The following is a 17,379-nucleotide window of genomic DNA, read 5'->3' on the forward strand; positions in this document are numbered from 1 at the left end:
TTTGGCTCTCCCTTCTCTATTTCTTTCTCTTTCTTTCTTTCTCTCTCTCTCTCTCTCTCTCTCTCTCTCTCTCTGTATCTCTCACAAAAAAGGCAAATTTACACTTTTTCGTTTTAAAACCTATTGAAAAGGTTGTGGAATTAATTAAATAACAAGTAACTATCAGCAACTAACAAAAAAACAAATTTTGAAAACATTCTTTCTTCCAAGCGACAGAAAAGTTTTAAAATATCCATGTTGCCCACCAACCTATGGTTGAGGTGAACAAGAAGACTGAAAATATATGAAACACTCATCAATATGTCAACAACAAAATCTGTCACTGGCAGAATTTATAACGAACTACTTTCAACTTCCAACTAGCTTTATTTTCTTTTTCTTACTTTTAAACATTATTTCACTTAGAACTAGTTTTCTTTTTACTTTCAGTTTTATTGTTCTATACTTTGTTCCCCTTTCGTAAATGACAGTATATTATATCTTAGTTAAATCACGGAAAAACTGTACTGATCTGATGACAGCGCCTCAGTCTTCCACCCCCAAAACAGAGAGTAAAAACAGTTTGTTTTTCATAACACTTTCAGCCCGTTGCACTGTCATCTGCGCAGTGGGAGTCTTGAGAGGGAGGCCTAGGAGGGAAAACAGTGCAACCACCACATCCAATATCGCAAACGTCGTAATGACGTTGCTCAGTAATTAGACATATTCCAATATAATTACATAGCTTAGAAAATAATAATATAAATTAGGAAATTTTAGATTGGAAAGTTTCTTGTACCCAGTGTACGTAAATACGGGACATTTTGGCGTCCCGGGAAAATTTTTCGGGACACCGGGAATGGTAGTGAATGGATGGTTACCCTAGGTTAGGGTCCCACGTTGAGCTGTAGTTCACGTCTGATGTAGCCTGGCTGATATAGTCGAAAGAGACAGAGCAAGAGGCATTTTTTTCTAAGATATCCTCTGTATCGAAAACAAATATTAGACCCCAATCAATAAATTCCAACATTTACACTACTTTATACTTTACTAGCATGCACGTGCCTTTGGAGAATGGGGTTCCGGATTCGAATCCTGTGGGAGATCATTGAAAAGTTTCAGCGCATAAAGGTTGTTTAGATTCCACCTTAAACTCTAGGTTCACATCTTGTATAGCTTCGGTGCTGAAAGGACCGCTAAATTCCAAGCCACCAAGTATAAAATTTACATCATGATATTTTTAACCAATTCTCTGGTTTAATCTTTTAATTTTTTTCTTCTCATGATTTAGGCTAATTCTGAAATTCCTACTCTCTACCAATTTTAGCACCTTATTTTCAGTTTCAGAACAAAGTTGATAAAACACGAGCAGTTGCAGTTAAAATAAATAAATAAAATAAAATTACATATCTTTCCCAGGAATATTTCTAAGCTGCATGGAAAGAAATGTCTGGAAACTGAAACATTATGTGTTTGTTTTACAAAACTAAATTTCGAAATAATTTGGCAACGTAGTTTTTCGGTCATTTCAAAGACTGGAAAGAGAATAAGATGTATTGAATCCCAATTTAAAATTATGGTCTTTGCTGTTTAAAACATTTTCGATATACCTAAGTACCAAACTATTAGAGGTGGCATTTTCCGCCTTTCTCTTGTGGACACATCTATGGCTTAGACCATCTAAGGGCAATTGTTCCATCATCTAACATATCCATCCCATAAAATGCCGCATAGCCGGCCCTGACCCTTTCGGGCTGTTGCGCCTTAAGGTTTGGTATATATTAGGTATATTGGAAGTTGGCACAACTGTAACAAAGTATTTATTATTATTATTATTATTATTATTATTATTATTATTATTATTATTATTATTATTATTAGTGAACATACAATTTAGCTCGATGTAGCTCTACTTAACGTATTAAATGAAATCATAAAATAAGAATATTCTTCCTTCTTCATTCTGAGAATTCTGTTCCATTCCCTCCTAGTCTGGAACAAATATCGCAGCCACTTCTCTCCACATTTTTATTTTTAAGTCGCGATTCATGTACTTCGGATCTCTTAAATTATATAGGCATGGCCTTTTTTTTTATTTCGATTATAAACGCCTCTGTGTTAAACACACTAATCATGATTGGAGATGTACACAGGACACGTTTTCAAACACAACTGAAAATTTCTCTTTGTGATTACACCTGTGGTTATCTGTTTGGGGGTGGAGTTCGAGCTTCGGAGATAGGGGCTCAAATTCAAGTTATTTCGTTGTTTCATCTTTTGCCTAAAGCCAAATATTTTGCTTATAGATTACCATGGCACCAGCTAACTGTCAATCAAGTGTATCACGAGAAATCACCGTTTTACATAGATTTTTCTGTGATTAGCTAATTTTTCGGAATTTCCTTCTATTTTTGTGAATTTTCTTTTGTTATACACACACATACATTATAATAGCAGAGTTCCAATCTCTGCACAAAGCGTCTTCCAAGCAGCTGTTTCTTGCTACAATCCCCTTGCCTGGCAACACGTCTTTCCTTTCTGTCCTTCCTTTTGAAATCTTTTAAACAGCAGGCGGTCTATTGTTCCGACCCGCACCAAATACGCTGGAGCCGGCGTTTTCTCAGCAATTTTATTGCTTTCGCGTTCATGTTTAGCCGCTCAGATTTAAATACATGGTCAGCGTATTTCAAGCTTACGCATGAGCAATAAATGCGCTTTGCGATCGCTACAAATAGCCGGGGTCTTAAACTCGTTATTTTGTAGTAGTAAATACTACAGGTATTACCATCGACGGTTACAACTTTTTTTTTTTTTTTCAAATAGCCAAAATGGTTTACGAGAGTGTCACAGTGATTCGTTATTTCACAGTATTAGAGTACTGAGAATGCGGAACCATAATAAATATCCGACAATGTAAATTTTGAACATATACTACTGTATGTAACATTTTTGTTAGGTAGTTTTTTGCTACAGGCATTTCTTATAATAGAAATACGCAATGTTTTGTTAAAATCCTAATACTTTTTATTTTTTCTTCAAAAGAAGAATTATTCCTTATCTGTATGTAGCAATTGCTGACATCAAACAGTTCCCAAAGGCGCAACAGTGAAAACAATCCCCCCCCCCCTTAACAATGTACGCGTCATTTGCTTCCCTATCTAAATGAACCATAGCATTCCACGTTTGAATTTTCAACACGAATTACATGTAATATTTCTGGCGCAATTCTTATTACTTATTATCGGCTGAATATAATTAATTTCTTAAAAATCTCAATTATTACTATTTCCAAAATTAAATTGTCATGTCTGGAAATAAACCATCCATTGTCTGCTAATCAGAGCAAATATGAAGTCCGATTCCAACTGTTGATGAAAGAAGTGTGAACGATGCTTGATGAATTTATTTCTAATTAGATGTGATCAATAATCACGCTAAGAAATGCTTCTTCTCTTGCTATACAAAAATACTTACTTCATTAGTACTCCAATACAATCTGGCCTTCTTGCTTAATTACATGCATTTTTTATAACGATGCACTCAGTGTAGAACCACTCAATAGTAAATCATTAGCATTTTAATCTTCTTTTCACCAACTCCACCTATCAATGGTGCCACACTATCTGCCCTATTGATTCGTCTCCCTGCCGATAAAGAAATAACAGTTTCGGTAGCTGCAAACCCGTTTCTTCTTGCTAAAGCACTAATCCCTTTCCTGTTTTTGAGAACGAAACAAATTTCTCCATACTCTGATCCACTTTGCTTCTGCCTGTGTTGTGGTTAATATTTTATTATCTATTCAATAAGAGAAGACTTTGAAAGCTTGTACCATACAAACACAAATATAGTTTACCTACGGGGAAACCTCACGAGTTCTAAAGGGCAACCTACAGTTTACCAAATAGCCCATTGTACGCCCTGAGTAATACAGTAAAGTTGAAACACTTATTTCCCATAGGTTAACGAGAAGATCGATTTGAAAGTTCAATACATCTTATGAATGCGGACTTCTACGACTAGTGTGCAACGCTAGTTTCTGGTTGACCAATTAAAGTTCCGTCATGCTGCCGTTATCTTCCTACTGCTAATGCTGAATTCGCTGTTACAGTTTGAAATTCAACTGTCCGAAGCTTGAAATTCAAAATGTTTTTCTCTGCATTTTGCAATAGTCTAATGTCACTGCCTGCTTCGTGTGCATTCACATTCACATCTCTTGTTGTTTTCCAGATACTGTCACTACCATAATCTATTTTGAACTGATTGCCGAAAGCGTTTGGCTGTGCTCCATACATAAAGAAACTAAACCTCCTTTTGACTATGTCCTAGGATCTCTTTCGCTCCTTTCCTTCGGTGTCAATATATCACGAAGTCAACTACAGCTTGTTTTCTTTCCTCAGTAAATTTCATATTTCCTTTTCGATGTCGAGATGGTCTGAGAAGTCTTCAGTTACTTAATCGTCAAGAGTTGATAGTAAACGGCTTTAGCATTACCTGATGACTTAATTGGCAAGTAGGGACAGCTTGTTTTATCCTGAAATTCCCGTATTCTTTCTTCCGAAAACGTGAAGGAAATGGTCTCGTCGTTACCCTCGTACCTGCCATTGGTTACTTCGGATATGCGTTTTGTGAACTTCTTCTCACTGCATGTCGCGTCACTTAAAACGACTTGAAATGAGATCTCTTCACATATTCTTCAACAAAGGCCAATATCAAATTTGTCATGTTGGTTAGGTTTTCACAGAATTAATGAGAGCTGTTGTAATGAAACTGAATGCACAGCAGAAGTGATTAGTGAACCATAAATCTGTGCTACAAATTGGTCTAGATCTCTGCATTCGTAAGCTATATCAAACCAAGTAGATTTTCTACTTAATCTATATCAGATAAATTTAACTTTACTATGTTGCTCAGGCCACAAAGGGTTATTAAGAAACTAAGTGGCTTGGCCATGCCTCCTTTAGAGCTCATGAGGTATCCGTGTTAGCAACTATACATTTACTAAATCTACAGCAGAGAAACAAGAGGAAGTGCACAGGAAAACTAATGTAAAATTAGAATTTTATATCTATATTAGTTTCTTATAAATATTCTAATGCGAAACAGATACTGTAAAATCCTCTTTTATTATTGTTCCTATAATTATCATCATCATCATCTTAATTTATTGCTAAAAACATCTTATTGAATAATATTCAATATTTTGATTGATCTATTGTTTTCCAACAAGCAATACTTGTGCGTAAATTCTGAACACGACCCGAATTTTGGAGGTTTGAGCTCTTTTCAATCTTTCATGTTCAATCCATATAAAAATAAATAAAGAAAAAAAAAAAAACTTGTTACTGTGATTTAGTTTGCAACAAGTAGACAAGACATTGGACTTCTAATTATTTATTTCGGGGTTCAAGTTCTCCTGCTAGCACACGACTATTTTAGTTTTTTTTTTCTTTCTTTTTGCTCTTTTTTTTTAAATTTTTGTATCATATTGAAAAAGTATTTTTGAGAACAATAAATTAACTTTTTAGACATTACTATTTTCAGGAAAGTACAATCATTATTCCAGTATTAAAAAAAAAAATTTCATTCTACTTACAGATTTCTGTAATTTCTAAATTTCTTTTAAGTTTCCAAGCTTTCGACTCCCGCCTGAACTCTTGGTCACGGAGGTTACAACCAGGAAAAATAAGAATAGAGACATCAAGGAATAAAAGTGGAACAGACTTACCAAGGGAAGAACTGTGTTGTACGGAAACACGTTGTCAAGTACGTCAGCGATCAACAGATGAAGATAATGCGAACTAAAATATAGCTAAGTCAATTTGTGCCCCTTTCTTGTTCCTTGTTGGAAAATTGCCAGCTCATGTTATTATTTTCATTGTAATGCCAATGCTGTGAAAATTTTTGTAATTACTGCATCCTATTCCTCACTCAACCACCCTTGTCTAAATTTAATTTCGATTTCTTTAAATTAATAAATAAATTTTCAAAAACCAGTCTCTCTACTTCATTTCTAGCTCGAAATAAAATTTTTGTATCTTCTACCCTGTGTTGAGTTTCTTTTTGAATGGTTCGATAAACCTGTCACCGGAGTTTTCGCTTTTGAGTCTCTAATATGCTCCTTTACTCGCAGTTTTAGATATCTTTTCGTATGCCTATATAATTCTCTTGGCAACTGCACTTTATTTCATAAATACCCGATTCTTCATTGGGATCCGTGTAATAATTCTTACATTAGGTAATATTCTTTTCCAAAGTTTCGGGGGACCTTTAAAGCTGTACGAAAACCGTATTGTGTATAGATTCTACTTAATACAGTTGTCAATCTGGGAAAATAGGCAATCTAACCTTAATCTTTTATGTCAGTTTCAGGTTTAGCTGCTATACACACAGGCTTATACACTCTAAAGCAGAAAAGACAAAGGTTTTACATTAGACGCATGAATGATTTTATGAAATGGCTGTCACAATATAACTGTGTATTAAGGCGGATAAAGGGAATAAACACATTATTCCAAAAGATATGTACAGAGAGAAAAATCTTTGATAAAGTGCAAGGGGGTGCATTTATTAGATTAGAGTTTAATCCCTTACAAATATTATATATTGTCGGCGGCAATTCAAAACCTGCTATGTGCATTTTGCAGGAGAAGCGAAAAACAGTATCCTGGTTAGCTTTTTGGCTTTATAAAAGTGATGTTATAAGTAATATTTGATGCTGCACGTAACTTGATACCTTTTCAAGTAACTTGAGAAGGTACCAGTTACGTGCAGCATCAAATATTACTTATAACATCACTTTTATAAAGCCAAAAAGCTAACCAGGATACTGTTTTTCGCTTCTCCTGCAAAATGCACATAGCAGGTTTTGAATTGCCGCCAACGATATATATATATATATATATATATATATATATATATATATATATATATATATATATATATAGCCCACACCAACAAAAACCTTTCCAATTCTCAAATTTTAGATGATTCAGCAAGTACAGTTCTTAAAATACCTGATCCCGGGTTATCTATTATATATGGCCTGCCAAAGATACACAAAACAAAAGTTCCTATTAGGCCTATTTATATTAGGTTAACGCCATCACACGTGTAAATTGGCTAAATGGCTTGTTAATTATTTTAAGTGTTTGAATATCCCTTTATTTATTGCGTAAAAAAATAGTTTCGAGGTTAAACAACAAATATGTATTTTAGTCAACGCAAATAACATTACAATGGTTTCAATCGATGTAATTGACATGTATCCGACCATTCGTTTGCAATTGGTTTTTGAATCACTTGCTAATATCTTGTACAGTAAAAGCATTAGTACTCCAGAAGTGAATGAAATTCTCAATCTTCTTGAATGTTGCCTAAAATATAATACTTTCTCATTTGAAGGTAATATATATCATCAGGTGGACGGTTTGGCTATGGGAAACCCCTTATAATCATTGCTTGCAAATCTAGTACTCCATATTTGTACTTTTTGAAGTTTGTAGTAGAGTTTTGAAAGTACGGAAACTTGATACAGTTCAATATTATAGATATGTTGACGATGTACTTTTCTTGTACAAGGATGACTCACAACTGGATTACTTATTAAAAGAATTCAACAATAGTCACAGCAATTTGAGATTCACCGCTGAGAAAGAGGACTGCAGTCTGACGTACTTCAACCTCAAGGTTGGTGTAAAAGGACAAGCTTTGCCGATAGATGTCACAACAATCTTCATATCTTTCTCATGTATTTTTTACCTTTCACTAAAATTCACGATTTCTCTTACAAGTTTCAGCCTAGAGACTTTAAAATTTTTAGAGAAGGAACTTCATAACCCATTGAAGGGAACAATCCGTGGATTTTTTATTTAAAATTTTCTTTATTGCTGAAACAGTTATATTGTTCAAGGTTTCGATATCCATTTCAACAATCAAGCCATTTCAATAATGAAGAAAATTCTAAATAAATCGGCACGGATTGTTGCCTTCGATAGATTATGAAGTTCCTTCTCTAAAAATCTGAAGTTTCTAGGTTGAAATTTGTAAGAGAAATCGTGAATTTTCGAGAACGATAAAAAATACATGAGAGATACGGAGACCGTAGTGACATCTATTGGCAAAACTTGTCCCTTTAAACCAACCTTAATGTAAGAAGGTGTAACAATAAATTTATCACTACTATCCATTACAAGCCCACAGCCGGTACCGGGACACAGTACATTCAGCAGGTACCAAAGCTAACATTTGGAAGAATTTCTTTTCGCGTGCTATTAGTTTTGCTTCCTTAAAAACCGATATGCAGACAGAGTTGAATACCTGATGAAGGTGGATAGTTTGAATGCGTACCCAGCTTCTTTATTAAATTGGTATAACCACACTAAGAGGAATTTAATTCCGGTAAATCTGAAACCGACATAAAAGATAAATATAGGTTGGATTACGTATTTTTCCCCAGATTGACAACTGCATTAAATAGAATATACACACAAAATACGGTTTTCGTACAGCCTTAAAGGCCCTCCGAAACTTTGGAAAAGAACATTACCTAATTTAAGAATTATTACACGGATTCCAATGAAGAATCGGGTATTTATGAAATAAAGTGCAGCTGCCAAGAAAGTTATATAGGAAAATGAAAATATATCTAAAACTCCGAGTAAAGGAGCATATTAGAGATTCAAAAGCGAAAAATTCGATGACAGGTTTATCGAAGCATTTAAAAGAAACTCAACACAGAGTACAAGATTCAAAAATTTCAATTGGAGCTAAAAATGAAATAAAGACTGTTTTTGAAAATTTATTAATTCATTTAAAGAAATCGAAATTAAATTTAGACAAAGATGGTTGAGTGAGGGATGGGATGCGGTAATTACAAAGTTTTCACAGGACTGGCATTATAATAAAAATAACAACATGAGGTGGCAATCTTCCAACAAGAAACAAGAAAGGCGCACAAATTAACTCCGCTATTTTTTTAGTTCGCATCATTTCCATCCGCTGATCGCTGACATATTTGACAAGTATTTCCGTACAACACAGATCTTTCCTTGATAAGTCCGTTCCATTTTTATTTCTTGATGTCTCTATTCTTGCATTTTCCTGTTTTTAACCTCCGTGACCAAGACTTTAGGTGGAAGTCGAAAGCTTAAACTTAAAGGAAATTCAGGAAATAGAGAAATCTGTAAGTAAAATGTTAGTATTCCTGAGCATGGTTTTGCATTACCTCAAACTTCTTTAGTTTAAAACAATATTAAACGAAATTGTTTTCTTAGGTTAATAACGTAATTCCAGCTCTTATCGATAGCTCAGGATTTAATTCCTGCCCCTTAGTTTTAATAAAGTAAGATTCATAAATACATTTTTTCTATTTGTGAAGACATCCTTTTCTTATTGCCACATTTCTTTTTGTCATACTGATATAAGTTCGTTCACAATTGCACTTTACTAAATGTGTACCAGAAACATTAAGATTATCCACGTAGTAACTTTTCTATCCTGTGAAGTTATTCTGATTTCATGGATGGCTTAAGTGCTATGTTAAAATCATATTTCTTTGATTTCGCAATCCGTATGAAAGTTTGGGCGACAAAGATAAAGTCTATTTAGTATTATTATCCGTATCCTTTACTAAAACAATGTTAAGTTATTTTGTAAAATTTTAGCGCCTTCGATTTCCATTTTCTCAACACAAGAATTGAAATATCCATTGAATTAATCTACATTGTGGATTTATTTTACTTGTGCCAGATTTTCTTTTAAAGATACTAACTTGTGAGCTCTGAGAAAAAAAGTGTCAACGTTTACTTTTATGTTGAACGAGTGAGCTGACTTACTAGGAACAAAGAAGTTCGCGAACATTTTTCAAATCATGGTGAAAAAAATTTTTTCGGCAGTTTTCCACAAGTGCAGAAAGGAATATGTCACGAAGATTGAGTATTATGAATCACAAGGAGAAAGGGAAAAAAATCTTAACTTTTCTTAATAGCAATCTTTATTTCCAAAATTGATTGTTAAAGTGTATCAGAGTTTTGCAGTTAACTTTTTAAGAAGAGGTCTCCATTAGAATTCATATGAAACCAACATGTAAATTCTTGGTCGACTAAATCTTCAATAAGGCAATTTCCTCTGATGAGGCTCGAAACAAGCTAAGTGAACAAAATTATTAGAACGAGACAACATATGGAACACAAACGGTACGTAAAAACCATTTATCTTACTTACTTGCATAATTTGCGTGAATAAAATGAACACTTTAACGTACTAAGTACAGTATTTCGATATTAGCATATAATCACATTTGGAAATAATGCACTTACTTTAAAAATCATACAATTACTGCATGAGCTGTGAATATTCTAAATTTGAGTAACCTCGCTCAAACGAGTACCTCTCACGGACAAATATTCGTATCCCCTCTATGCCTGTTATTAAGAGGTTTCACTGTATTGGGTTGGGTAAAACTTCAGAGCAATAACTGAATTGAATCACAATAGAATAAGATTCGAGATACCATTTTGATTGGTATGGCGCTGAACCATTGTTAGGGTCATTAAGTCTAAGAGGATCTGGTGGACAGGTCATGTAGTCAGAATGAAAGAGAGGAGGACCACTTTCAAAATTTTAAGTGGAAACCCAAGCGGAAAAGAACATTAGGAAGACCCAGACGCAGATGGGAGAACATGGATCTTACAGCAATAGGAATAGAAAGTAGAAATTGGATTCAATTGGCTAAGGATAGAAATCAATGAAGAGCTCTTGTGTGAATGCGGCATTGAACCTCTGGGTTCCATAGGCAACAATGTAAGTGTGTCATTGACACATAAAATAGGTTCAAGACGCACACTGGCATCAGGCGACAGTGATCGTGTTGAACTGTCGAAACTTAACGCTCATTGAACAGAATTCTTAAACCGATACTGCCTTCTGGATTATGTCAAGTGTACTCTTCGAAATTGTATGAAAAAATCAATTTCAATCAATTACAATCAATTTCCTTCTAAGTTAGAATGAAAAATTATTACTTTCAAACTTAAGTGTTGGCGTTTGTGGCGTTTTCGGCTTAAATCTACTTTCCAACCCAAGGAATAATTGTGAAGACAACTTTCCATAAACGACGTAGAAACCTATTGGTTAAACTGCGGTCCGACCCATTATTCTAGTTTTATTCGGATCTGGTGCTCCCATCAAGATAGAACCACACAAGAAAGCAGGTGAATTAGTCACGAAGGGATTCCTTTCCCATTATAAAGCCCCGTATTAAATCCTTAGTGTAATGATACACAATTTACTAAGATACTTCTGTGTCTTCAAAATCTTCAGCGTAAGCTTACAACCCGTATTATTTTCCACATACAGTTAGAGTAGAAAACTATGAAAACAGTGGTAAGAATTACTTGTATATGCATATACATATGGCCGACGCCGACTACTTACAACTGTAGATGAGCTTTCTCCGCAAGATCCTTCTGCAGTTGCCTGTTCTCGTCCGTGTCCTTCAATACGAAGTCCTCACTTACGCATCGATCCCATGATGAGTTCCAACCCTACGAAAAATTACCATCATTGGTCTCTCATCTATACCAGGCGTCCCAATAAGAACCAAAAATTTTAATTGGATGTCATCCATGTGCTTTGCAGAGAAATTGTTGTCATGAGACACATTGCGTTAGTAGCTATGGATTGATTCATATGCAAACGAATGATTCGCTATCATTACAAAAACTTACGACCAAAATGTGCAGAGCTCGAAAAATTCTTGCTTGCAAGACTAACCAGCCAAAAAAATCTACTAGCCAGACCATTCTGTAATCACAATGTTCATACAAATAAACAAAAATCACTTTGCGACACAAAAAGCTCGTTCACGATGGTGTGCATTGCAATATTACATTTCTTTTGTTGTGTGGAATATAACACATTTTTTGACTGATCGGACTTTACTCGCCACATCTAAAAAAGTACTTGCCACTGGCGAGCAGGCGAATGGATTTCTCAAGCCCTGACAATGTAGAAATATCAAATTGCGTGTAGAAAGGAACTGGCCATCAAGATCGTATTATCTGATATCGTAAAACATTCATTTTCTCTAGTTTTTTGTAGGGTATCGTGTTTCGCCAACAACACTATAATCAAAAAAGTAATATGTGTGCGCTTGTAGATTCATAGGACCATGTTGTCAGATTTCGCAATGTGAATACAGAATAAAATTAAAATAGCAATATTTTTCCGAATTATTTTATTTTAAGAAAATATATCTTGCGCTCTTATTGGGACATCACATACATGGTTAACCACAATCTATCTATCTATCTATCTATCTATCTATCTATCTATATATACAGACTGTCCCATAATTCGTGTGTAAACTTTAATTTCATAGTACTCAGAACTGGTAAAAGCTAGAACTGTGAAATTTGCAGGCAATTTAGAGGAAGGTCAGAAGATTTGTTTGATATCAAAATGAGATCGCGGGTATTATTGTTTGCAGATATACAGGGTCAAAGGTCAAAATGCGATTTTTTCCTTATGGAATTTCAATGTTAAATAGTAGTCTCACATGCCATTTTTTTGAATATCCATCTCCGGTAGCAAAAATTGGTATATCGACATAAATTCTGATCCGAAACAATGTGATAACGAGAAATTTGGGCATTCATGACCCGGTGACCTCTAGCAGGTCATCTGTGACCCTTGAAGAAAAAGCTCTCTTTTCAACAGCTTACTGTACACAACTAATTCAGTTGAAGATAATGTTAAAAAGACATATGCACAAAGGATCCACTGAACATCCTTTTTAGCAAAACGAAGAGGTCAGCAATATCATCAGAGGTCAAAGGTCACGTAGTTAAAATGTCATATTTGATGTGTTAACAAATAAGAAACTGTGACATTGGAAATAATGCTTTGAAGTGCCATAGAACACATGCATAATGATCCTTCCAACGAGTGTGTATGGGCATAGGGAAAAGGTCATCATAAGAGGTCAAAGGTCACGCAGTTAAAATTTCATGTTTGATGTGTTAGCAACTATGAAACTGTGACGTTTGAAAAATGATTTGAGCTACCATGGAACACATGCATAAAAGGTCCTTCGAATTGATGTATATGGGCATAGGAAAAAGGTCAACAATGTCATAAAAGGTCAAAGGTCACGCAGTTAAAATTTCATGTTTGAAGTGTTAAGAAGTATGAAACTGCGATGTTGGAAATAAGGATTTGAGCTGCCGCTGGACACATGCAGAAAAGATCTTCCAATTGGTGTGTGTGTGAGGTCAACAGTATCGTAAAAGGTCAAAGGTCACGCAGTTAAAATTTCATGTTTGATGTGTTAGCAAGTATAAAACTGTGGCGTTTTAAATATGGATTTGAGCTTTCATAGAACACATTCAGAAAGATCCTTCCAAGGGGTGCACATGACCATAATGAAAAGGTCAATATTGCCATAAGGTGGAGAAGCCTAATTTTGTAATTCAAATGTTGCAGGCAATGGTAGGCATGTTTCTGTGATGTTTAAAACAATGATGTGCTAAACTTAAGTTCACTCTGGGTATAAGTGTCTTTGTGAAGATTTTTTCAAGAGTGTCTGGAGTTATCTGTTCAATGGCACGCTGTATCGATCGTCGAAGTTCTTCAAGTGTTACTGAAGGAGTTTTATAAACTTGTTGCTTAAGAAAGCCCCATAGAAAGAAGTCGCATGGGGTTAGATCAGGACTTCCAGCTGGCCACTCAACATCAGAAACTATACTTATTAAACGGTTTCCAAACCTTCCTCTTAAAAGGACCCCGCACTTTTCTTATGGAAAGTGGCTTTCGGCTAATGTTGTTGAAACTTCGCTGGTTGATAGTTCTTAACATGTGGATCAAAAGTCTCAATGGGCACAAAGACCGAAATCCACTCCTTCCCCCCCCAAAACAGCCTCCAAGTAGCTGGGGAACATTGAACTGATTTCAGCATGTAAAACAATTTGTTGTTTTAATCAACTCAACAAGGACCCCAAACAACCACATGTTAGACTATCAAACTACCCCACTTGACACCGCCCTTTGCCCCCTACATTCCCCCCCCCCCCGCGAATTACAGTACCTTACGGATGTTCCATATTACTGTAGTTTATAGTTGCGCGTATGTGTTGAAATACCTACAGTTTTGGTCTCACCGACGATATAATGGGTTTCACGTATCGCTGATTACGAATCTGAGGTGAGAGTTCTAGAATTCAAGATGGATGATCAATATGGCGGATCAAAAACACGAAACTCCTGAATGTAGCCACAAATAGCTGTTTACTAGGGTATTTTGGGTCGTTGGTTACGAATCTGAGGTCAAAATTCTTGAATTCAAGATTGCAGATCCAATATGGTGGATAAAAACGTTGAAGCCACAAATCGTAGTAGACTAGAGTGTTTTTAGATCGCTGTTTAAGTACGCAACATTCCTTGAAACTTCAGCCACTATGTAGAATTATTCTGCACCCTTGCCCTTTACCAAAACCCACCACAGATATCTTAATGCTGAACAGTGTTAAAATAATTCATCAATTATCTGTTCATTATTTTCATCATTTCGGTTTGCAGCATCTAATGTGGTACTTAGCAATGAGTCATCGGGATATCTAATATTCTGTAAATGCCCTGTATGACCTAAATACCACAAGACACGTGCAACGTGCGCACATGTACCTAATGTACGAGCACCGCTTTGACATGTACAGTAGTAACCTTGAATAACATTTTGATCATAATCCTGGTCATCTTTATCATTGACTACATATGCTATGAAAACTTGATGCTTAGTTGCATTGTGGAACCTTGAGTAGAGACGTATGCGCAGGAATCCCGGTTCAGTTACGTTTTCGTCAAGCTGGAATTGCTCATCCTTATCTCGTATTAGTTTATCTTGGACGTAAGAGGATGAGAGATCTACTTGATATGTGACTAGTCAAATCTCGTAAGTAGTTTAAGTTAAGTACAGAGAAAGCAATTAGGCCTTGATCATTCAGCGGTACCCATTGACCGTTCCTTCTAATAAGATTATCTACCTCCGCTCTTGCTTTAACAACGTTCGGCATGATTGACCTATTTCTCATTTCTCTAGCTAATTCAATGGTTGCATCTTGCATGAAAATAACGGGATGGTATCTGTTCAAAATAGCTCCAGCTATGCGATAGAAACTATTCAGTTTCTTTGCATGTTGCAGATTCAACGTCTGTGCTAGAAACTTAAAAAAGATCTTAGATGCCCGTTTCTTGCCTCGAGTATCCATCGACTTTTAGTAACTAGTCGAGAAGTATTCGCTTCTTCTGTTGATAGTTGTCTTTCACGTGGTAGTAGGAGTGCGGGCATTCTATGATCAATTACTAAATATTCCAGTAAAGGAATTGCATCGCGGTATCCTCTGTCTACTAACACAATGACCAGGATTATGATCAAAATGTTATTCAAGGTTACTACTGTACATGTCAAAGCGGTGCTCGTACATTAGGTACATGTGCGCACGTTGCACGTGTCTTGTGGTATTTAGGCCATGCAGGACATTTACAGAATATTAGATATCCCGATGACTCATTGCTAAGTACCACATTAGATGCTGCAAACCGAAATGATGAAAATAATGAACAGATAATTGATGAATTATTTTAACACCGTTCAGCATTAAGATATCTGTGGTGGGTTTTGGTAAAGGGCAAGGGTGCAGAATAATTCTACATGGTGGCTGAAGTATCGAGGAATGTTGCGTACTTAAACAGCGATCTAAAAACACTCTAGTCTACTACGATTTGTGGCTTCGACGTTTTTATCCACCATATTGGATCTGCAATCTTGAATTCAAGAATTTTGACCTCAGATTCGTAACCAACGACCCAAAATACCCTAGTAAACAGCTATTTGTGGCTACATTCAGGAGTTTCGTGTTTTTGATCCGCCATATTGATCATCCATCTTGAATTCTAGAACTCTCACCTCAGATTCGTAATCAGCGATACGTGAAACCCATTATATCGTCGGTGAGACCAAAACTGTAGGTATTTCAACACATACGCGCAACTATAAACTACAGTAATATGGAACATCCGTAAGGTACTGATATTCGCGGGAGGGGGGGAAATGTAGGGGGCAAAGGGCGGTGTCAAGTGGGGTAGTTTGATAGTCTAACATGTGGTTGTTTGGGGTCCTTGTTGAGTTGATTAAAACAACAAATTGTTTTACATGCTGAAATCAGTTCAATCCCCCCCCAGCTACTTGGAGGCGGTTTTTTGGGGGGAAGGAGTGGATTTCGGTCTTTGTGCCCATTGAGACTTTTGATCCACATGTTAAGAACTATCAACCAGCGAAGTTTCAACAACATTAGCCGAAAGCCACTTTCCATAAGAAAAGTGCGGGGTCCTTTGCAATGTTGCCCTAGTACGATGTGCTGGAGCACCATCCTGTTGAAACCACATATCATTGTGTGGATCAAGATTTAAGGGATTAAGTTCATGGAAAAGAAAGTCTCGCAACATATTTTGGTATGTAAGTTGATTAACGTTTCTTTCGAAGAAAAATGGCCCTATTACAACAGTTGCTGTTATTCCCATCCACACGATAATACCCCTTTGATCTACACAGCGTTCAATTCTTTCCGCCGGTGGACTGGGTCCCAAGAACCGTTCATGTGACGAAGACACTATTCCATTAAAAAAAAAACAGCTTCATCTGACATTATAAGTTGAAGTAAAAAATATGGGATTTTCATTTAATTTGTCTATCAACCAGTTACAAAATAAAATTCTGGCACCGAAACAATCATCATGTAATTTATTTACAATCTTCATACGGTAGCCTTAATCTCAAGCACACGCAATATCCTACTCAGCGAACTTCTTTTAACGTTGGATGCAACACTCCGGCGACGGATTGATTTTCTTAGTGAACTAAGCACAGAACGAACCACTTTGCGTTTTAGTATACTCGGTAGAGATCCTTACAAGTAGTCCTGCCTTTCGTTGTCGCTGAGAAAGATGTTTCTTTCTAAAACAGTTATTCCGAAACTGTTTGCAAAGATGAAGAATTTGGGCATTGCTTATTTTCACACCCCACCGTGCAAACGCCTTTCTCCGCGTTTTTTTAACCTACCTACTAAGAACTGTATGCAAATCGGCACGTTGTTCCTTTGTTAGAATATCCACTGTGACTTACACAATCACACACACACACACACACACACACACACACACACTTCCAAACACGTAGGCCTATGAGTATAGGGAAAATAAGAAATACAACAGCTTTTGTTTTCTTACACACTCACAAGACACACAATATTCCCAAACACTCAAGATACACAAATTCATTTAATTTTAAGCTCAACTCCACACTCCACTGCCTCACTGTCTCTGTCCAACCAGATTATCATTCTAGCA

The 17,379-nt window shown here is 36.0% G+C and overlaps 1 protein-coding gene across 3 annotated transcripts in view; it reads right to left on the reverse strand.

Annotated features, from left to right (window-relative positions):
- The window catches only part of msl-3 (male-specific lethal 3), a 68,056-nt gene that overhangs the window by 33,291 nt on the left and 17,386 nt on the right, over positions 1–17,379 (reverse strand). For 2 of the 3 annotated variants that reach the window (XM_081752680.1, XM_081752679.1), the window contains exon 3: positions 11,413–11,522. In XM_081752680.1, coding sequence (XP_081608806.1) covers positions 11,413–11,522 — 110 coding nt within the window. Of the gene's footprint in view, positions 1–3,453; positions 3,598–11,412; positions 11,523–17,379 lie in introns of those variants that run through there. The other variant, XM_081752681.1, reaches the window with a different exon arrangement.

The sequence above is a fragment of the Thermobia domestica genome, chromosome 3 (genome assembly GCF_964235325.1).
Source record: "Thermobia domestica chromosome 3, izTheDome1.hap1.1, whole genome shotgun sequence".
Taxonomy (NCBI): domain Eukaryota; kingdom Metazoa; phylum Arthropoda; class Insecta; order Zygentoma; family Lepismatidae; genus Thermobia; species Thermobia domestica.